Source organism: Trichosurus vulpecula, chromosome 3, assembly GCF_011100635.1.
Source record: "Trichosurus vulpecula isolate mTriVul1 chromosome 3, mTriVul1.pri, whole genome shotgun sequence".
Lineage (NCBI taxonomy): Eukaryota > Metazoa > Chordata > Mammalia > Diprotodontia > Phalangeridae > Trichosurus > Trichosurus vulpecula.
The window spans coordinates 51,520,932-51,543,079 of record NC_050575.1 but is presented as its reverse complement, the minus strand read 5'-3'; the positions used below and the strand labels follow the sequence as shown (position 1 = coordinate 51,543,079).

Below are 22,148 nucleotides of genomic sequence, written 5' to 3'. Positions count from 1 at the left end.
GGGGAGTGGGAAAGAGAGAAGTTTTCTCCCCTCCTCCCCATTAATGGGACATGGTCTCTATCAGTGACTTGCCCAATGACTTCATCAACCGAAAATTCCATTTTTCCAAAGCTAGCCTTTATTATAATCCATAGGTTTTAATGGAGTTTAAATCAGTTAAGTTCCTATGTCATTGAAGTATATGTATTTCCGTCTCTTAAAGTTCTTAACTTTTCATTATGATTGCTCTCCCCCCTTCAAAGTGCTACAAACTCTTAAATTTTATTTTCATTTTCTCCTCTCACAAAACTCCCATTCTCAAAAGGATACTGGATTATTTGAGTAAAGAAATTCACTATCAAGTATGAATGATCAATAAGCCCAACTCTCTGGAGAGCATTTAACATTTTAAAAGAGGAGCAAGAGAATCTCTATTTGGTCTCAAAATCTGTGGGAGATAATTCACTTTCCATGTCTGATGAAGCAGAAGGAGCATTAAACTTACACAGAGGGGTGTCTTGGGTTTGAAACCTGATTCTAATGCTGTGTGACCACGGGAAAGCCTCTCAACCTCCCTGGGCTTCAGGTTCCTCACGTGCCAAGTGGGGCTAATAATATCTGCATTGTCTGCCTTACAGGACTGCTGGAGGACAGGACCTTGTAAACATTACAACGTTACAGAACCATAAGGTGCTGCCTGACTCTGACCCAACTGGAGAACAATCGAAGAACAAACCTAGACTCAGCACTTATTGCTCAGGCCAACTGTACTACCGGATATTCCCTGAGCTCATGGTGCTGTTTTCTGCCTCCGAGCATTTGTACAAGTCTTCATCCTGCCTCGAGTAAAATCCCTCCTCAGCGCCTCTCCTCAGGACCCTGAGCCGTCTGGTCCGTCCTCTTTGAAAATGAAGGATGAACAACAACTTCAAGGCTCCGCTCAAATGTCATCTCTTCTTGGAAGCTTACCTGACCTCCCCGGCTTGCCAAATGACTCTATACTTATATATGTGTATAACTGCTGCTGCCCCTGCCCCACCCCCTTATTACAGTGTAAGCTCCACGAGGGCAAGAGTTCTTTCATTTTTGTCTTTTTTTACTTCTAGCCCGGCACAGTGATTATAGCAGTGCCATACGTTCTTATCAGATTAAATTCCCATATTCCCCCTCTCTGCATCTGCCCAATCAGTAATGCCTCCTCCCACATCTGAACTCACATAGCAACTGTGCTACATACACACTGATCATGTCACCTTGTATTCTAGTTATTTGAATATGTGCCCTATGAGCCAACCAGATTATGTGCTTCATGTGGGGAAATATTGTCTTATTTAGCAGAAAGAAGCATGTTTTACTATGTGTCCTACGCATAATAAATATCCAATAAAGATTTGCCAAAGTGACATCATAGTTGTAGGGGACCAGTGAAGTATCCTATAGTCATAAAATAACATCTTACACAGTGAGAGGCTAGTGAGGTCATTTGAAGAGAGACCAGGTAAAACCCCTGGGAGGTCAGGCTTCTGGGTCCTTTGCCCTCTCTAGATCTCTCAGCAGAGTTCCTAGAAGTGTGGAATGCTGGAGCTGGAAGTAGCCTTGGAAGTCCTCCAGGCTTGCTACATGATTCCTTCCTTCGTTCACTTTCAGACCAGACAGACTGGCCTACTTGCCAATCCTGGGATACGATATTCCTTTTCCCTCCTCTGAGCCTTTGCCCAGGCTTTTGCCTCTACCTGGTATGTACTCTCTCTTCACCTCCACCCTTCCAAAATCCCTAGTTTCTTTTAAGGCTCAGATCAAGGGCTGCCTCCTCAGAGGAAAGGAGAGAAGGAATGGAGGAGTGAGGGAAGTGAGAGAAGAAAGGAGTGAAGGAATGAGAAAGGGGTGAGGAAAGAGAGAGGGAAAAGAGAGAAAGAACGAGAAAGGGGTAAGGGAAGAGAGAGAGGAAAGGAGGGCAAAGGAGAGGGAGAAAGAGACTTAGCGGAGGAAGAGGGACAGGGAAAAGGAGACAGAGACGGACCCAGAATGGGATATGTAGCTCCTCAGACAAGAATCAGTCTCCTTGATCCTCAGAGAGCCAATCAGCTTTTAAATGATGATTTAAAGTGAGTAGAGAATGGATTTTAAAGTGAGGAGGGATTAGATTCCAGGCATGAAAATTCCTTGCCAGTGCAAAAGCTTGGACATGGGAGGTGGAAATATTTTGCGTGAGGACAAGAAAGCAAGCAAGTTTGGCTAGATAACTGTAATGGTAATGTAAATTTGAAGATCTTTCCCACCCATTAATAGGTACATGTGACCTGCCTGTGTTACAGGAAGCCTAAGTCACATGTGGTGGAAGGAGCTTGCTGAACTAGTGGAACAGGAAATGCTCAGAGCGAGCTAGAACCCCCGGAGGAGAAGGACACAAGCGAGGAGTGAGCTAGGATTTGCGAGTGTTTGTGAGAAGGTCCCAGCAGCAGGGAAGGCTAATGGCATGGCGAGGCTCCATGCTGTGATAGTGTCTTAAGTTTCTTGCTGTTACAATGAAGTGGGCTTACTGGTTGGGGGACCTGCTTGCTGCTTGGATGCACTGGACTTACTGGTTTTGGGATTTGGCTCTCTAGTGTCTGGATGAATGTTTTACTTCTTCTGCCTTCTATATGGAGAGTCTCTTATATTTTGGAATACAGAACTATACAGGCATATTCACAATTATCATCGATGTTGTGATTACTGCCTTGCTGATACTACAATGGAAGCTGGAAAGATAGGTTGAGGCCAGGTGGCTAAGTAAAACCAACAAGCACCCACTATGTGCCATGTATTACCATAAGTGCTGTGAATACAAAGAACGTTAACAAATAGTCCCTAGCCTGCAGAAGCTCACAATCCAATGTTGAAGATACTAAGCAAAAACTATACACAATCAAGACATATACTGGATAATTTGGAGATAATCAACATAAAGAAGGCACTAGCATTAAGGCGGATTGGGAAAGGCTTGCTGTAGATGATGCGATTTTGGTAGGAACTTGAAGGAAGTCAGGAAAGCCAGGAGATCAAAATGAGGAGGGAGAGAATTCCAGGCACGGAAGACAGCCAGGGAAAACGCTCAGAGTCAGGAGATGGGCTGTTATGTGTGAAGAATGGAAAGGGAGGCTGGTGTCATCAGATCGTGGAGTGCATGTTGTAAGTAAGGCGTAGGACGATTGGAGAGACAGGAGGGGGCTGGGTTATGAAGGGTTTTGAATAACAAACATAGGATTTTATATTTGATCTTGGAGGTGATAGGGTGACACTGGAGCTGACTGAATAAGGGGGAAAGGTAGGGGGTGGGGGAGGCAATGATATGATCAGACTTGCACTTTAGGAAGATCAACTGGATAGCTGAGTGGTGGATGGACTGGAGTGGGGAGAGACTTGAGGCAGGGAGACTGATCAGCAGGCTATTGCAACAGTCCAGGCATAAAGCAATGAGAGTCTGTATTAAGGTGCTGGCAATGTCAGAAGAGATAGGGAGGAATATACAAGAAATGTTATGAAGGTAAAATCAATGGACTTGGCAAGTGACTAGATACGGGGCATGGGAAAAAGTCAGAAGTCAGTGATGAGCTAAGAGTCTAGGTGACTGCGGGAATGGTCATCCCCTTGAGAGTAATAAGGAAGTAAGGAAGAAGGGTGGGTTGGGGGAGAATAATGAGTTCAGTTTTGGACCTGTTGAGTTTAAAATGTCTGCGGGACAGTTTGAGATGTCTAATAGGAGGCTGGAAATGCGAATCTAGAGTTTAGGTGATCTGAGAATCATCAGCATAGAGATGATATTGAATCCATGGGAGCTGATGAGATCACCAAGTAAGACAGGGAGAAGAAAAGAGAGCCTAAAACAATGCCCTGGGCAATGCCCACCATTAGTGGGCATGACGTGAAAAAAGATCCATGAAAGAAGAAGGAAAAAGAGTGGTCAGGATAGAACCAGGGCAGAGTAATGCTATGAAAACCTAGGGAAAAGAGAGTATTAAGGGGGAAAGGGTGATTGATAGTGTCAAAGGCTACAGAGAAATACAGAAGTATGAGAATTGAGAAAAGGTCATTAGATCTGGCAATTCATTATGAGATCCCTGGTAACTTTGGAGAGAGCAGATTCAGATGAATGATCAAATCAGAAGCCAGACTGCAGAGTTAAGAAGAAAATGAGAGGAAAGGAAATAGAGGCATTGATTGCAGATGGTCTTCTCAAAAGGAGAAATAAGGGATGACAACTAGCAGGGATGGAGAGAACATGCAAGGGAGAATATACAAAGTAATTAGGGATGATTGAGCAAGAAAGAATCAGGATAGGCCTTGTGTAGAAGGTGGCATTTGTACTAAGCCTTGAAGGAAATTAGAGAATCTACAAGGCAAAGAATATAAAGGAGTATACATACTCCAGGAATGGGAATCACACACAGCCTATGCAAAGTCATAAAGACAGGAAATATGGATAGAGAGATGGATGAAATAAGCATTTATCAAGCTCCTACTAAGCGCCAGGCACTATTGCTAAGCGCTTTAGAAATATCTCATTTGAACCTCACAACCACCTTGGGAAACAGACCACCATTTTACAATCGAGAAAACCAGGGCAGACAGAGGATAGGTGACTTTCTCCAGGTCATATATAATACCTGAGGCTACATTTAAACTCAGGTCTTCTTGACTCCAGGTCCAGCACTACATCAACTGTGCTACCTAACTGCCTCAATATCTAGATATTAGTGTCTTTGAGAAACAGTAAGAAATCCAGTTTGACTGGGAGATAGAATGTAGAAAGAAAAATCATGCACTACAGAGGAGCTCTGGAAATATTATAATTATCCTGGCAAGGGGCAAGGAAGGCTTGAACCAGGAAAGGTAGTCATGTGAGTGAAGATGAACGAAAAAGACCCTGTTGGAGAGAGAAATGACAAGACTTGAGAAATGTTTCAGCCCTTTGCAATGTGGCTTCGAACATCCTCATAGTCACTAGAAAAGAACTGCCTTTTGCCTTCATTTACTTCCCCAATGCTTAGCAACTGTCTGGCCCATAGTAAATGCTCAAAAAATGATTGTTATCTGAATGACTCATCACTAAACTTACTCTACCCAAAGTAAATAGTTACCACTGGTCTATTAATTGTCACATCTGATGGCTTTTTCTCAATCCTCCCCCTCCTATATCTCTCTGCAGTATGACACTGCTAAATTTCTCTCCCTTACAAAGTCTCTCCTCTAAGTTTCCTCAGTAAGGTCTCCTGCTTTATCATCCAGGTCCTGCCCCCTTAAATGTCGGTGTACCCCAAGGCTCAGTCCTGATGATTTCTCTGCACTCTTTCATTTGGTGACTATGTAGTTTAATTTCTATCACTCCCTTATTCAGCCCTGGTCTGAACTCTAGGAGAATGTCCAACTGCCAATTAGGGATTTTGATCTGGATATCCTGTAACTCTTAAACATGACATTTGCAAATTACAACATATCTTTTACCCCTAAACGTACCTCCCTTCAGACCTTACTTAATTCTATCAAGGGTACCATGATCCTCTCAGTCACCTATATTCATAACCTCAGTGTCATTTCTGAATTCCCACTCTCACCCCACATATCCATTAATCTGTGGCCAAATTTTGTCTTTTCTACCTTAACAAGTGTTGTAAAAGCCTTCTACTTGGTCATCCTGCCTCAAGCCTCTCCCCACTCCAAACAATCTTCCACGAAACTCCTAAAGTCAGTCAAAAAGCATTTATTAAATTCCTGTGTGCCAGTGAATCACTTTAACTAAAGCACAAGTCTGAACATGTCACTTACTTCCCTACAACAAACGGGGATCAAATGTAGACTCTTCTGTTTTGGTATTTAAATTCCTTCAAAATCTGGCTCCAACCCACCTCTCCAATCCTGTTCCAGATTACTCCCCTTCCTACCCTCTGCAGTCCAGTTTGTCCAGCCTTCTTGCTGGTCTTCACAGATGATACTCTAGCTCTCATCTCCGAGCCTTCACACTAGCTCTCCCATGCCTAGAATACATTCCCTCCTCACCCCTGCTCAAAGCTCTGCTCAAACATGAAACCTCTCCTGTTCCATCAAGTTCTAGGGCTCTCCTTGCAACCACCACATCATATTTGTCTTGAATATTTTCTTACATACTCCTATCTATACAGGTTGTCACTCCCCACTAGATGGTAAGTTCCTTGAGCATAGGGACTGTTTGTTTCTGTCTCTGGGCTGCCAGTACCTAGCACAATATCTAGGAAGTGCTTAAGAATGGTTGTTGATGGATAAATCTGCTTCCCACACTTCAAACTGATTCAGAAGAGGGGTAGGTTTGTGGGAGAAAGCACAATACCAATCATAGGAATTGTGGAATTGTGACTGAAACACCCCTGGGTTAACAAATAGTTTTTAAGATAAGTAATAACCAGATAAGGAAACTGAAATACAGGGTTAAGAGACTTGCCAAGTAAAATGGTCATGATGAAAATTCTGATTTCTTAATTTGATTCATTCCGTGAGACATCAACGTCTCAAGAGAGACATTTCAGCTCTATGTGCGAGGGAGGGGAGCTATCTGGAAAAGGTGACATTAAAACGAAGGATCTCCATTTTGAAGAAGCATGCAATTTCCACACGGCAATCTTTCCTTCTGCTACTAAATTCTGTGCGCAATTCACCATCCACTTATAGTATCTGTCCAAGATATTCCACTGATGGGCTACTGATAGAACTTTATCAAAGTCTGGACAATTAACATCTTTCTGCCACTAAGTTTTCTCCCATTTCAGTAGGGTGGCCTCTTTGAGGCAAGTAGGAGGTGCCAGGCTTAGTTGGACCTGTGTTCAAATGTCACCTCAGACAGTTATTCGCTGTTGGACCCCGAAACAGTCATTTAACTGCTGTTTGCCTAAGTGTCCTCATCTGTAAAATGGGGAATCACAATAGCACCTGCCTTTCAAGGTTGTGAAGATCAAATGAAATAATATATGTAAGGCGTTTGGCACAGTGCTTGGCACATAGTAGGTGCTTTATGATGCTGAGGGATTGATTTGATTGGCGACGCCACATAGGCAACTAGGAAGCACTATGCGTAAATGCACTAAGCTTGGAGTCTGGAAGATCTTTTACTAGCTGTGTGATAACGGGCAAGTTATTTCACTTTGGTCACACTCAGTTTCTTCGTTTGTAAAACAGGAATAAAACAGCAGTCCTTATCTCATAGCGTTGTAAAGACTGGATGAGACACGGTGCTGATCAGATTTCCTAAGTCTTCCTAAATTATTTGTCCTTACAGTATTATTGTTACCGTATTCCTGGTACCACTCACTTCACTTACATTAGTTCACACATACAGGTCTCCCCAGGCTCCTCTGAAGCAATCCCCCTCATGATTTCTTACAACACAACAGTATTCCATCACAATCATATACTATAATTTGTTCAGTCATTCCCCAATTGATGGACACTTTCTCAGTTCCCATTTCTTTGCCATCACAAAAAGAGCTGCTATAAATATTTTTGTACATACAGGTCCTTTTCCTCTTTCTTTGATCTCTTTGGGGCATAGACCTAAAAGTGATGTCACTGGATCACAATTTAATAGCTATGGGGGCATAAGTCAACATGTCTTTCCAGAATGGCTGGACCACTTCACAGCTCTTTTAACAGTGCCTGTTTTCCCATACATCAGTGGTCATTTTATTTCTTGTCAACTCTGATGAATATAAGGTTTTCTTTGAAGTCAACAAATAAGAACCTTTCACTTCAAGGTTAGTTATAGGTCTACAAAGATATACTGTTTACAAGAACCAGCACATCCCCTTCTCATACCTTCATCACGGATGCCTTTAAGTGGGATAATTGTTATAAAGTTTTCTAGGAAATATCAAAGTAGACATAAGTCAGTAGTTATGAATATTCCCTAGGTTGCCTTTTTTTCCTTGGTAATAATAATTAATTCTGGTTTTTTTCCCCAAGCATTTGGATATTCTTTCCTCTTTCAGTTATCTCAGGAATAAATCCCTCAATCCTCTTAAAATCATGTCATCTCTCACATGAAACTCCCCTACGTATAACTGTTCCAGTCTGCTCTTCCTGTCCTTGTTGTGTCTTTTATATTTCTATTTCCTTGGGCTGCCCATCTACGGTTGTGATTTTAGAATCTGAACGTGCTGCATCCTTTACAATTGATGAAGAAAAGAGCTTGTCCTTAAAATGCTTAAACATCTTTCGATCTTTCCTGGTTTTTCTGCCTGTTCATTGTCTCCCTTTCCATTTTCACCCTTGGATTCCTTGATTGGGATCTAGATGATCAGGATTAGCCAGGTGTCTCACCAAGCTTCCTGTGAATTTGTTTTTCTCTCCACTGCTTCTCACTACTTTACGAGGCAAAACTGCTTCTAATCTTCCACCATCCTCCTCTATAAAATGTTACTGAAGAGTTTATATTCTAACCTGGTGTTGCCTTTGGCTGCCATATCCCTGCACTTGGCAAGGAGACCAAGTGTTTGCTGGCTAAAGCTTCTCCCTGAAACAAAGAGCCATCTTTGTAACATCAATATTCTTCCTGTGATGCCATATGACTGCAAGTGAGAGGATACGACAGTCTCCAAAGATTTAAGAGTTCTAGGTCATCCAGAGGACAATGGAGAAGCATATACAAATAGGCTGCAACACATGACCAAGGAAGAATTATGCAGAAGAAGCAATGTAAGTATGCCTAGAAAAGGAGGTGGAGGGAGGTTGCACCAGATGGAAAGCCAGCGTACTTCATGCAATGCCAAGACATCTGGAGGAAGGCTCCTATGCACCGGGTAGACACCTTGTGGAAAGGATATAAATAAGAACTGTAGGTCATGAGGATGAGGATGGGTAGTAATTTAGACAATCAGGTATCTATATTAATCAAAAGATCATCAAATTATGGAAATAATTCTAGTCATCGTGCTCCAAGGTTCCACCTGACGTGAAACAATTGTGAATATGAATTCCAAATTGGCATGGCATAGTGACAAAAGTCAGAAGACATGTATACCGTGTGAACAAAGATGGCAGCCTAGGATGTGCACCAGAAATCTCATATTAGCTGGATGGTTGTACAATCTGTAGTAAGAAGATACCGCAATGATACCTTTAGGATATAGTAGATCCAGCCTCAAGGCAATAGTGGAATGGAATTTGGGAATAAGGGCAGATACAAATGAAATAACAAACACTAAAGAATTGTATAGGCTGAGGGTTGTTTTCCCCCAATACTACATGACTCATTCAAGCATACAACCATTGCAAAATTCTTACTATATGCAAAATCCCATATTACCCAACATCCAAACTGCCCAGGTCATAATAAATATGTTGCCAGGAATCACATTCCCCAGTTGAGGAATGATGAGAACTAGATTTTCTTATTCTCATGAATTACCCATGTGAAATATGCGCTTTGAGAATCCATTCTAGGAAAGAGAAGGGAAGCTTCTATGTTTCGCCCTTTTCTTCCTCCTACTTCTTATACCTCTTGGTAGTCTATTATTTTGTTGAATGAGTTGGAAGTATATGTTAGTTTTTTACCAAAGGAAGAACACTTTCAAGGTTGGGAAAGGTATGAGAGAAGTTGAGGGGCAATTAATATTTGATGGCAAGAGAAGAAAAGAAGCTTAGCAATCCTGCCTTAGGAACAGCGTTTATCTCACACCAGGACCAGGACAACCCACTGTACAATCTCATTCCAAGGGTCACCAACAGTCTGACTTAATGTAATTATCTGCTATGGAATATTCACTCACTGTTACCTTGGATAGGATGCGAAAACTGTGCCAGTCAACATTTTCCCCCCAAAATGTAAAGCCATTTCCAAACCACCAATAGTCTCCGTACACCATTAAATACTCAGTATTTACTTACAGGCTCCACAAACTCAAACATCTTCCTTTCTTGGACTTCCTGCACCTTGAAGACATACTCGAGGGAGACTTCATAAAAGTGCTGCCGGACCAGGTCCACTTGGTTGTCTGCCTACAAAGAAGAGAGGAAACAAGAGAAAGTAAAAAATCAGTACTCAAACCTATTCACCAGTGACAAAAGAAAAAGGCAGTATCACAGGCCTAGCACTCAAATAAAGAGGTAATACTAAAAGGAGAAGAGGCAGCCTACTGCTTATCCTTGCAAAGAGATACAGAGAGCTACACTGGATAAAGTGTTAATTCTTAATTTATGGTTTTATATAAAACACACACAGACACACACACACACACAGAGCCTCAGCTCAGATTTTAGGGACCTAGGAGAGTTTAGTTTTTTTTACACTATCCTGAACAACGTCATGTGAGTACTTCAGGGATACAACACAACTTTCCCTATCATGACTTCAATATCTATCACCAGTCAGCATAAGAAATTAAATGGAAATTTGGGGGGAGTTCTGCAGAATGATATGCAAGCAAAGACCAGCAGATGGCACAGAGCCTAGAAAAAGAAAAAATTCAGACTTCTTCTCTGGTATGAAGGGAGAGCTAAAGAGTTTTACACAGATCACGGGGGCACCATGCCCCTAACCCCCATGATGTGGAAGGAATAACTATATGTTAGGGGAGTGTCCATATCTATGATTTTACTGGTTTACAAGAACATCTGTTGAGGAAACTTATTATCAGTATGGATCAGAGCACCGGAAGGAAGAAGTAAATTCAAATTCAGCCTCAGACACTCGCTAGCCGTGTGACTCAGCAAGTCAATTATTAAACACAGTTTGCCTCAGTATCTTCACCTGCAAAATGGGGGTGACAATAGCACCTACCTCCTAAAGATATTGAGGATAAAATATTTGTAAAGTGCTTTGCAAATCTTATATTGTTTGTTTTTTTGTTCAGTCATTTTTCAGTCACGTCTGACTCTTCGTGACCCTATCTGGGGTTTTCTTGGCAAAGATACTGGAGTGGTTTGCCATTTCCTCCTCCAAACTGAAACAAACAGGATTAAGTAACTTGCTCAAGGTCACACAGCTAGTATGTGCTTGAGGGCAGATCAGAATTCAGGAGGGTGAGACTTCCCGACTCCAGGTCTGGCACTCTAACCACTCTGCTACCCAGCTCCTCCAATATGTGCAGGTATATGAGTGCAATACCCACAATTAGAAAAAACTTATACCTCTCTTAGGCAAGAAACATGCTAAGATATTATTTACAAATGAGCTTTTCTCATTCCAGCTTATTCACCAACTCTACACACACACACACACACACACAGAACTGAGTGCCTTGCCCAGGGTCACACAACCAATATTTATCAGAGGAGGAACCTAAGCCCAAGTATATACCATATTATACTGTATCATACCATATCATATCATATCACTTATTCATTCATTTAGAAATAAATAAAAGCCCATACCTGGTAAATCGTCCATTTTTCAAGACTGATAATCAGACTCCTCTTACCTTTCAAATTCAACGTCTACATCCCTACCTACTGTGAACACACATGTTGTGTGTGTGTGTGTGTGTGTGCGTGTGTGTGTGTATGCCTGTACACTGAGATGTTATCTATGTCTATTTGCTATTATTTTCACAGCTGACACACATGTCTTTGAAATGTGCACAGCAGTTTATACTCCATTCTCTCATTTGAGCATTACGCTCCCTGGAGTAAGTGGTACCTGTATAATTACACCCACTTTAAAGATAAGGAAATGGAAACTCAGAAGATTAAGTGACCTCCCCAAGGGCATAAAGCTACTACACACTGACCACCTACATACTGCATGGATAGAAACCTATGACTCATCCAACTGCAGGTGCAGATGATAGGCATGTAAATGTGTATATAATAAAACTTGTATACAGAGGTCTGAAATCACAAGGTAAAAAGAGCCAACTGGGAAAAAGCCACTGACTAGAAAGAATTTGGAACTCTCCTGGCCAAGAAACAGACCAAGACACTCTGGTGCCACATTCCCTGGCTATTTCCATGAGTGTCATGACGTTAAAACTACATTTCAAACAATTTTTTTTCAGTCAAATCATTATTTTTCACTAGAAACTAATGTTCTTGTAGTGGCAAAAAGAAAATTTTTCACTTCGTTGTCAAACAGGTAAGCCATTGTATTTTCTATAATGTATTTTGATGATTAAGACAAAGGAGCTCCCCAATGTAAGAGGGATATACAAGCACACTAACACAGCGTTGTGAACTGATCCAAACACCGAGCTAGGGGGTATTATGGATAGAATGCTGGTCACAAAGGTCTGAGCTCAAATCCTGCCTCAGACTCTTACTAGCTGTGTCATCCTGGGAAAGTCACTTTACCTTGCAGAGCAGAGGTGGGAAACCTGCGGCCTCAAGGCCTCTAGGTCCTCGAGGCCACATGTGACCTTCTAGGTGCTTGGGTGTGGCCCTTTGACTAAATCCAAACTTCACAGAACAAATCCCCTTAATAAAAGGATTTGTTCTGTAAAACTTGGACTCAGTCAAAAGGCCATACCCAAGGACCTAGGCCACATGTGGCCTCAAGGCCACAGTTTTCCCAGCCCTGCCCCAGAGTGTTGGCTTCCTGCAAGAAAAAGGATATAACAGGACCTACCTCATGAGGTGGCTGTGAAGATCAAATGACCTAACTTTAATGCATAATATGAATGCCAGCTACCATCATTATCATGGAAAGCAATCTGGAATTATGGCTATAAAGAAACTACGATGTCCATTCCCTTTGACCCAGGGATTCCACTGCTAGGCACATACCTCAAGGAGTTCAAAGACAAAAAAAACTACCCTCAATACACCAAAATATTGTAGCACTTTCTGTGGTAGACGAGAACTGGAAACCAAATTAATGCCCACTAACTTGGAAATGACTACATAAATTGTGGTACATTATTGTAATGTAATGTTTCTACTCCATATGAAGAATAAAGAGAAGAGGCCGACTTCTATGAAATGATGCAAAGTCGAGTAAACATAAGCAGGAAGACAAGACATAATGACTACCACAATGTAAACGAAAAGAACAAAAAAAATCAAAACTGAACACTATATAATTATAATAATCAAGTCCTGAAAGAAAAGACAGGAGAACAAATGTTCCTCCCTTCTTTTTAGGACTGGGAGACTAAGGGTATAGAATGATGCATTTATTCCTAAGAATCTGCTGACATGTTTGGTTAGTTTTCCTGAACTGCTTCCCCTCTCCCCTTTCTATTCTTTGTTATTAGAAGCGATGGGGAACGTGAAAATATGTTTAATAGGAATGTATATGTAGAGCCTATACCAGATTGCAAGCCATCTTGGGGAGGGAGGGAGAAAAAATTTAAAACTCATGGAAGTAAATGTTGAAAACTAAAAATAAAACTAATTAACTAAAAAAGTGTTTTTAAATGCTAACTTTTTTTCAAAAAAAAAATAAAGGTGACGAACAGGGAAAGGCTATATTGGGAAAAGAAAATCATGTCACAATAAAACACATCAAAAAGCTTTTTAAAATGTGCATAATCTGCTCAACTTTACTGTAACTGTATAATTTATTGTAAGCCTTCATAGTCTTCCAAAAGAAAGATCCCAGAAGTTGACTCCAACCTTCTACAGAAATACCAACCCCATGACCTGGCTAGCTGTGTGAGGTAAGACTCCTGCTCTATTAAACACTAGAGAATATTATACTAGAAGGTGAGTTTATCAGTGATGCTCTTGAAGAGGTCAACTCACTTCAAACAGTGTTAACAACTTCTTCCAAGAATATACTTTAGAATCTGTACATAAAAGCTAGGCCAGAGAATAACTACTAAGAAAAACAGAAAGGAAAGCTCCTAGGGAATCAGAGGATATAAGCCAGAAGGGGCCATAGAGATTGTTTGCTTCAACCCCTTCATTTTACCCCACCTCCAAGTGTCCTCAAGTGCTGCTATTGGTACACTTACAATATTTCTTGGATGCATGCCTTTTGCTCCACCCTGGGGCAGACTCTCATCACCTCAAGCCTGGACAATTATAACAGCTCTTCTCTGTCCCTCTCTCTCTCTTTCTGTCTCCCCCTCCCCCCCCCCCAAGCCTCCCACCCACCCACCCATGGCTATTCCCTCCAAGATCAAATACAAAATGTTCCATTTGGCATTTAAACCCCTTGGCAAACTGGCCCCTTCCTAATTGTACTCCCCCCTCCCATGTACTCTATACCGGCCTCCTTGCTGTTCATCACACATGGCCATACAATTCAGTAGTCTCTGCCCCATCCCTGGAATTCTCCCCTCCCCAGCTTCCTTCTTTTGGAGGCCTCTCCCAGTCCTCCTTAACTACCAGTACTCTGGGATCACCTTCCATTCACACCATATCTATGTAGTTGTTTTGCATGTGGTCTCCCTAGTACAATGGGAGCTCTTTGAGGGCAGGGAACATGCTTTTGCCTTTCTTTGTACTCCTAGCACTCAGCATAGCCCACAAAATACAATAAGCACTTAATAAATGCTTGTGGATTGATTGACAAATGAAGGAACTGAGACTAAGACATAAGAAATTACTTGGCCAAGGCTACACAACCAAAATAATAATAATAATAAATGCAGGATTCGTATGGTGCTTCCTATGTGCCAAATGATGTGCTAAGCCTTTACGGTTCTTATCTCATTTGATCCTCACAATAATCCCGGGAGTTATTATCCCCATTTTACAGATAAGGAAACTGAGGCAAACAGCAGGTAAATGATTTGCCAGGGGTCACACAGCTGGTTACGTATCGGAGGCCAAATTTGAACTCAGGTCTTCCTATCCCCAGGCTCAGCACTCTACATACTGTGCTACCTCATTGTCCCTAAAATGTAACAGATTTCGCATTCAAACCCAGGTCTCTAGCTCCAAAGCACAAGATCACAGGTGTAGAGCTGGAATAAGACTTACAGGCCATCTAGTACAACCTCTGCATTTTAGAGATGGAGAAAAATAAGGTGACTCTCTTAAGGTCATACAGAAGCAAAGCCAGGATTCAAACCCACGGCTTCTGACTCCAAATTCTAACTCTTTTCTCTTCCACTACAACTAAGAGCTTTTTCTAAACCCTTTAACGCAAACAAATATCTAAGAGAATTACATCACAAAGTTCAGAATTAACCTCCCTAGGAGGGCTCAAACCTATCTGTTATAATAACTGTACTGAGAGCATTTCAGCTGGGCCCATGCGATCTCGGTCAGCTTCTGCTAAGCTGTCTTTAATCTCTTCACAGTAGGAGCCCACTTCCCTCACAGTTACTGGCACACATACCCCCTCTGCTGTACACCTTCCCTCCCTCTCCCCTGGGAAACTGTCTAGTCCTGCTGACTGTAGCACATGGAGAAAAAAAATTTCTTTTTTCAAGGCATTCTGCACATTTGCAAAATCTTAAATTCCAGAGTGGGAAATGCCCTACTCCTGCAGGGAAGGAGCTGTAAGAAGTGTCCAGTAAGCAAAAAGAGAAATAAGCCATTGTGATTCTAAAGATCAAAGCCACCTTAGCTTGCAAGATGCCCAAAGGATCCCAAGAACCTCCTTCATCCCTTCTCATCTGATCTGCAATCTAGCTTTTCAATGACTGGCCACTGCTCTTCTAGAAAGTAGCTACTTTTAAAAAGAACTCATGCATGTAAGATTCTGAATCAGTCTAAAAACCTTTGAAATGATTTATATATGAGGCGATAGACAGAGCACTCCAACCCAGGGCTTCTGACTCTAAATTCTGACTCTTTTCTCTTCCACTACAACTAAGAGCTTTTTGTAAACCCTAAAAAAAAAAAAAAAAACAAAAAGGTATATTTTGAGTGGGATGAAGGAATTTCCTAAATTAACATCTGTATTTATTTACCCTGTTACTTACTTTGTAAATCTCAAACTAGGAACTCTCAGCACAATTATCTGGATTTTTCTACAAGAAAACACTGATTTCTCTATTTCTGCAGTCTTAAAGTAACCAAAACTCATTTTAAGACCACTTAGTTGCCAGATATCTTGTAAAACAGATTTTCAGAGGCATAATTCAACTAGATGGTCTATCTGAGGGCCCTTCCAAATGTCGGGTTCTATGATGTCTGGATCTCAATGTGGCTCCATTACTATTATGAGGTCATAAATTACTGGTTCTCGATGCCCGAGGAGGTGTGGGTGGTAGCAGGCCCTTCAATAAAGCTAAAGGAATGGAACATATTTCCAACTACTATAAACCAACTCATACTGAGGTATGGGATGGTTCAGTGTAACTCTTACCATTCATTTATTCATGCATTCAAATAACATAACATTTATTAGGTCCCTATTACATACAAGGTACTTTGCATGCACTTACACATGCACAAATTTCTCATTCCAGCTGTATTCACCAACTGTACACACACACACAGACACACACACACACACACACTCTCTCTCTCTCTCTCTCACCTCAATAAACTAACAGAGTATAGAAGATAGACTGTAACCAATCCAAAATCTAGACCAGCAGTTCTTAAACTTCTTTGCGTCCCAGGGCTCCTTTGACAGTCTGGTGAAAACTAACACTTCTCAGAAAAATGATTTTAAAAGCATAAAATATATAGATCAGGCCTGCACAACCTGTAGCCCGCCAAAGGATTTCAGACAGTCCACGAAAAATGTAGGTTAAGCAGGCCTGATATAGATCACAAAGGAGACTCTATTTCAATACTGTTATCAAAATATTTTTTTTAAAGACAAGTTTACATATTTCATGTATAAAGCCCTGCTCCATAAGCAATATGGAGGGTAAATTAGAAGATGCCCTGTGCTCTCCCACCTCCTTGTCTTTGGCTCACGTTGATCCCAATTCTGTAACCTCTTCTTTTGTCTAATGACCTACTGAATTCCTATAGACACTTCAAGGCCCTACTCACATCAGCTCTTCCCCAAAGCTTTTGCTGATTCCCCTCAAATGGTAACGATGGCCCTTCTCCTTCTGAACCTCACCTAGATCTCCAATGAAATACTAATTAAGTATAATAAAAGCTAGTATTTGCATACTGCTTTCCATACTATCTCAGCTGATCCTCACGATAATACTGTGAGGTAAGTACTCTTACTATCTCCCATTTTATACTTGAAGAAACTGAGGCTGAAAAAGGAGGTGGAGTGACATTCTGCATTACAGTCATTTCTATATATGTCACATCCCACCTACGAGACTATAAGCTCCATGAGAAAGGACTAGGACGATGTCCTATCTAAACTCTTCCCCACTGTGCTTTCTGGCCCACGAAAGGTGCTGCTTGTCCAGTTTCCATCACAGATTTGAGAGTCAGCCTGACTCCCTGGCTTTGTAGGTGAGAAACCAAACTCAGAGAGGCAGTGTGGTATCATGGAGAGAGCCCCAGACTTGAGCTGAAGAACACCCACAGCATCTGACCTGAGACAGCCTCAGATTTCCGGCCTGTAAAACTCAGAGAATAATAGCACCCACGGACCAGGGTTCGGCTAAGTGGCACAGAAGATGGAATGCCAGGCCTTAAGTCAGGAAGGAGCATATTTCAGAGTTCAAATCCAGGCTCAGACACACACCAGCTACATGACCCTGAGCAAGTCACTTAACCCTGTTTGCCTCGGTTTTCTCATCTGTAAAAAGAGCTGGAGAAAAAAATGGCAAAGCTCTCTAGGGTCTTTGCCAAGAAAACCCCAAATCAGGTCACGAAGAATAGGACGTGACTGAATAACAACAAAAGTTATCTAAATATTTTCAAAACACATCACAGACTTCAGGTTAAAAACTCCTCACCTAGTCTGACCACCCTCCTCATAAACACACACCCACTGGACAGAGGAAGAAGTTGAGAACCTATGAGATCACACAACCAGTTTTTATTAAGCAGTCAGTGGAGAATTGAAACCTGGATCCTGGGCCTTTTCCTACACTGTGTCACCTGGGATTTCTTTGGTACAAAGTCTTGCCAAGTGTTTTACACACAACAGACCTCATCTATTCCTCACACCATCCCTGTGAAATAGATGGTATTCTTTCCATTTCACAAATGAGGAAACTGACGCTGATAAAGGAGGCTAAGTGACTTGCCCTGGGACACATAGCTGGTTGAGTATCTGAGGCATGATCTGAACTCGGGATTTCCCAAGTCTAACACTCCTACCCTCCATACCACGAGCTGCGTGGGACCAAATCTTAAGAATGAGAATGCACTTTAGAGATCACATCCCTCACTGGATGCATCCTCAATCGAAATGCATGAGATGCTTTCAACTGCTACCACTAGATGGCAGGGGTAACCAACAATTCTGCCAAACCACCTCAGAAGCATCCTTCCCACTTTGTATTGGTTCGTTCTAATCGCCTCCTGGCCACAAAATCACACATATCAACACAGTGCTTTGCCCAGAGAAAAAAATCACGCCAATCAATATGCAAAAGCCGTCTATTCTCAGTCTGAGATTCACTGGCAGGCTGAACAACATTTCTTCCCTTAACATGTGTATAGGTGCTTAATAAATGTTTATTGACTGAATGGCTAAATATAGCACTTAACAATGTTTCAGGCACTGTGCTAATTGCTTTACAATTATTATTTCATCTGATCAATACAGACTGAGTACTCTGAATGCTCAATGTCGTCTTAGGGCCAGATGGTAGCTCGTCCTTATCATCACCGTCTCACACCTTTTTGCTCATGGCCATGATGTAGCTAGGCAGAGGCAGCTTGGCAGTACAGTGGATGGTGCCCTGGACCCGGAGACGGGAAGATCTGAGCTCAAGTCCAACTGCCTCCAGCACATAACTGCTCGGTGACTCTGTAAAATGAGGGTGATAATAGCACCCACCTGCAGGCTGGTATGAGATAATATCTGTAAACACCACTTTGCAAACCTTAAAAGCACTAAACAAATACTAGTCATCATTACTACACAATAGCGAATCACCATCCAGGTCCTTCTCTCTGATATATCTCAGCCTGAGAACACTTCTACTAATCCCTTTGTTCCAATTAGGAACACAGAATCACTGCTTTAGAACTGGGAGGCATTGGAGCAGTCAGGTGGCGCCCTGAGTCAGGAGGACCTAAGTTCAAATCCGGCCTCAGACACTTGACACATTTACTAGCTGTGTGACCTTGGGCAAGTCACTGAACCCCAATTGCCCTGCCTTCATCCCACCAAAAAAAGAGAGCACTGGGAGGAATCTAAGATCTTCTAGTGAACCCCATGTATAGAAGAGGATGTGGAGGCCCAAATAAATGCAGGGATTTGCCCCAAGGCAACTTGGCACTAGGATTAAAATGTGGCCAACAGCTGCTTTGGTCACCACCGCCAGTCACGGAATGACCCTGACTAGTACTAGTCATCACCAAACGGAGCTAGTTCAGCCTCTCTTTTAGAGAAATAAACATGTCCCCAGCATGGTCCCTGGAACCTAGAAGGTGAATAATGAGTATTTATTGCCAGAGCATATTTTTTTCCACAGCAAACATGTATTTGACAAAGATAATTTATGTAAAATCAGGTATGTGTAAAGCACAGCCTAGAACACAGTAGTGTTAATAACTGTTTGCTCCCTTCTCCCTCTAGGCAAGGGAAGGGAATCTACCATATGTCAAGCGCTGTCCAAGGGCTGTTGATGAATACCACTTCATTTAATCCTAACAACAACCTTGGGAGAGAAGGGCTATTATTATCCCCAATTTACAGATGAGGAAAGTTACACAAACAAAGGGTAAGTGATGTGCCCAGGGTCGTGTCTCTTGGCTGGATTTGAACTCAGGTCTTTCTAACCCCAGGCACAGTGTCATGTGCACTGTGCCACCTCACTACTTCAATTTGAGCCAAGGAGATCAGCTGGAAGGCAGTTGTCTACGAAAGAGATTAAGTGACTTACTTACCCGAGGTCACAGGTGGAAACATAGGCTCTCTGACTCCACAGTGCAGTCAGTAGTTTTTCTACTACCTCCCATTTTGAGTTCTCACTCTCTTGTCCGGGAACCACCCTAGCTACATGACAAGAGGCTTCTCATACGCCAGGTAGCTGCAGAACCTTGAATTTCTTGGCCACTGTATCTCCAATGTACAAAGAGAGAACACCCATCCTGAAGAATCTCAGAACTCTCAAGTGTCAGAAACTATATGGAGGCAGGCAGGAATGGTTTGGGTGCAGAATTATTACAATGAGTAAGCAAAATGCTACTAACTCACCTTTCTATAGCGTTTTAAGGATAACAAAGCACTCATCTCTCAAAGAGGCAAGGAATGCAGGTATTGTTATCCTTGCTTAACAAGGATTCAGAGAAGGCAGGTGATTTGCTGGGGTCACACAGCATCAGAGGCAGTTTTCAAACACAGTTCTGCAGACATCAAGGGGATTAACTCCTACTAGGATAACTTACTGTTGGCTTTCGCTCTCTGAGTACATCCAGCTGACAAAATCAAGAGGGGCAGCTAGAAATTAAGACAGTATTTACACATGGAGAACTAAAAGCTGACTGTACAAATACTGACTTCGGTATGGTAAGATCAATGACTTCTGGATTTTATTGATCATTCAGAAATGCCAATGATTTGTGTGGATTAGTTACGCGCTGTAATTATGCTGGAGGCATTGTTCCCATCAATATTTAGTTGACTCTCAAGGGCTCTCTAGGTCCACCATTTTATCATCTACAAAAAGTACTTTGTTCCTTCCTTACTTATTCTCCCCACTCATCTCATCCTGCCCATGGGGTTGTTTTTTCACAGTTTTTGTACCTAAAAATGATGGCCAAATCTCTAGGATGAGCATCCTAGAACTTGGTCAGGATAATCCTCGAGCAGTATGTCTACCACACCACAGTCCAGCCACTCATCATTGATCATAGGGCCACGCATGACTCATGCTCCATTAGCAATCATGGCCTCAAAAACCACCAAGAAGAGAACAACTACATCACATGCTTATATCTGAATCTAATAGAACTTAACATCACAGGATAATAGAAGGGTCCATTTGAGGGCATTTTACAGATGGGGAAGATAAGGTTAGAAGAGATTAATAAATGACCTGGCCAGGATCACACTTGCCCAGTATACACACAAGTGTCTGATACAGGATTTGAATGCAGATCCTATATGTTACCTGAGAAGTATGAATTAATTTCATCTACAAGTGGCCTTGAAGATTATCTCTAGGATAAGGGAATGGGAGACCTTCTTTTGTATCTCCAGCAGTACCATTTTACAGAGTGGGCACTCTATTCTTGTTAGATGATAGTATTTATTTCGTTTTGTTTTTTCATTTCGTCCTCAAAAGTTCTTAAACATGGATAGATTTGCATGAAATATTGAAGAATAAAATGAGAAGAACCAAGAGAACACTGTATACAGCAACAGCAACATTGTTTTAAGAACAACTTTGAGGAAATAAGTTAATTTTGACTATTATAAACACTCAATTAACTACAAAGGATGCATGAAGGAAGATGCTATCTGTAGCCAGAGAAAGAACTGATAAATAGGAAGTATGTACAGAATGATTTTACATCTATATGTATTTGTTTCTAATGGTAGGTAGCCATCTTTAGGGATTGGGAGCAGGGGAGAGAAGAGAAGCGGAAAATAAAGAAATGTATATGTAGTATCAATTAAGTTGGGTGTCTTGGAATGAGTCTTATTAGGTGCTAAGCCCCAGGCCCTAATCCCTATGTATTAGGTGCTAAGCCTATGTGGGTGTGAAGCCCTCAGGGTCCTAAGGGGAGTTGCTAAGACCAGAGCCAATAGTAAGAGCTTAAGTTCTGGTTGCTGACCCTTTGATGATGACTAAAGAGTGCATCAAAAGAGAGAACAGCTATTTGCTTAGGGCTCTCACTCTTGGCGGTGTGCTGATGCGGAGACTCTGGGCAGCTGTAGTTAAGAGTCCTCCAGCTTATAAACCCGGCTGTTCAGACTTTGTTAAACTCTGGTAACTATGCACTGAGATTTGAATCAGACAAGGTCTGTCTGTTGATGTTTGTAATTTGTATTTGCTCTGCAGTTCAGGGTGCTGGCTTTTTCCCCTGAACTAAGTGAATGATATCTGTATGCTGGATTAAAGTAAGATTGTTAACCCCTTAACATTGCTTTCCTTAGTAAAGCAGATCAAAAGAACCTGGCCTTGAAGTGTTCTTCTTGCTGGGCTCGTGTTGGTTTTGCACCCCTTCAGCAGCCACTAGCAGATTGTTGCAACAGTATATGCTAACTTTATTATGTATTTAAA

The 22,148-nt window shown here is 41.8% G+C and overlaps 1 protein-coding gene across 1 annotated transcript in view; it reads right to left on the bottom strand.

Moving 5' to 3' along the window:
- The window catches only part of ARHGAP26 (Rho GTPase activating protein 26), a 531,098-nt gene that overhangs the window by 354,457 nt on the left and 154,493 nt on the right, over positions 1 to 22,148 (bottom strand). The window contains exon 6 of the mRNA XM_036749095.1: positions 9,871 to 9,981. Within this exon, the coding sequence (XP_036604990.1) occupies positions 9,871 to 9,981 (111 nt within the window). The remainder of the gene's footprint in view (positions 1 to 9,870; positions 9,982 to 22,148) is intronic.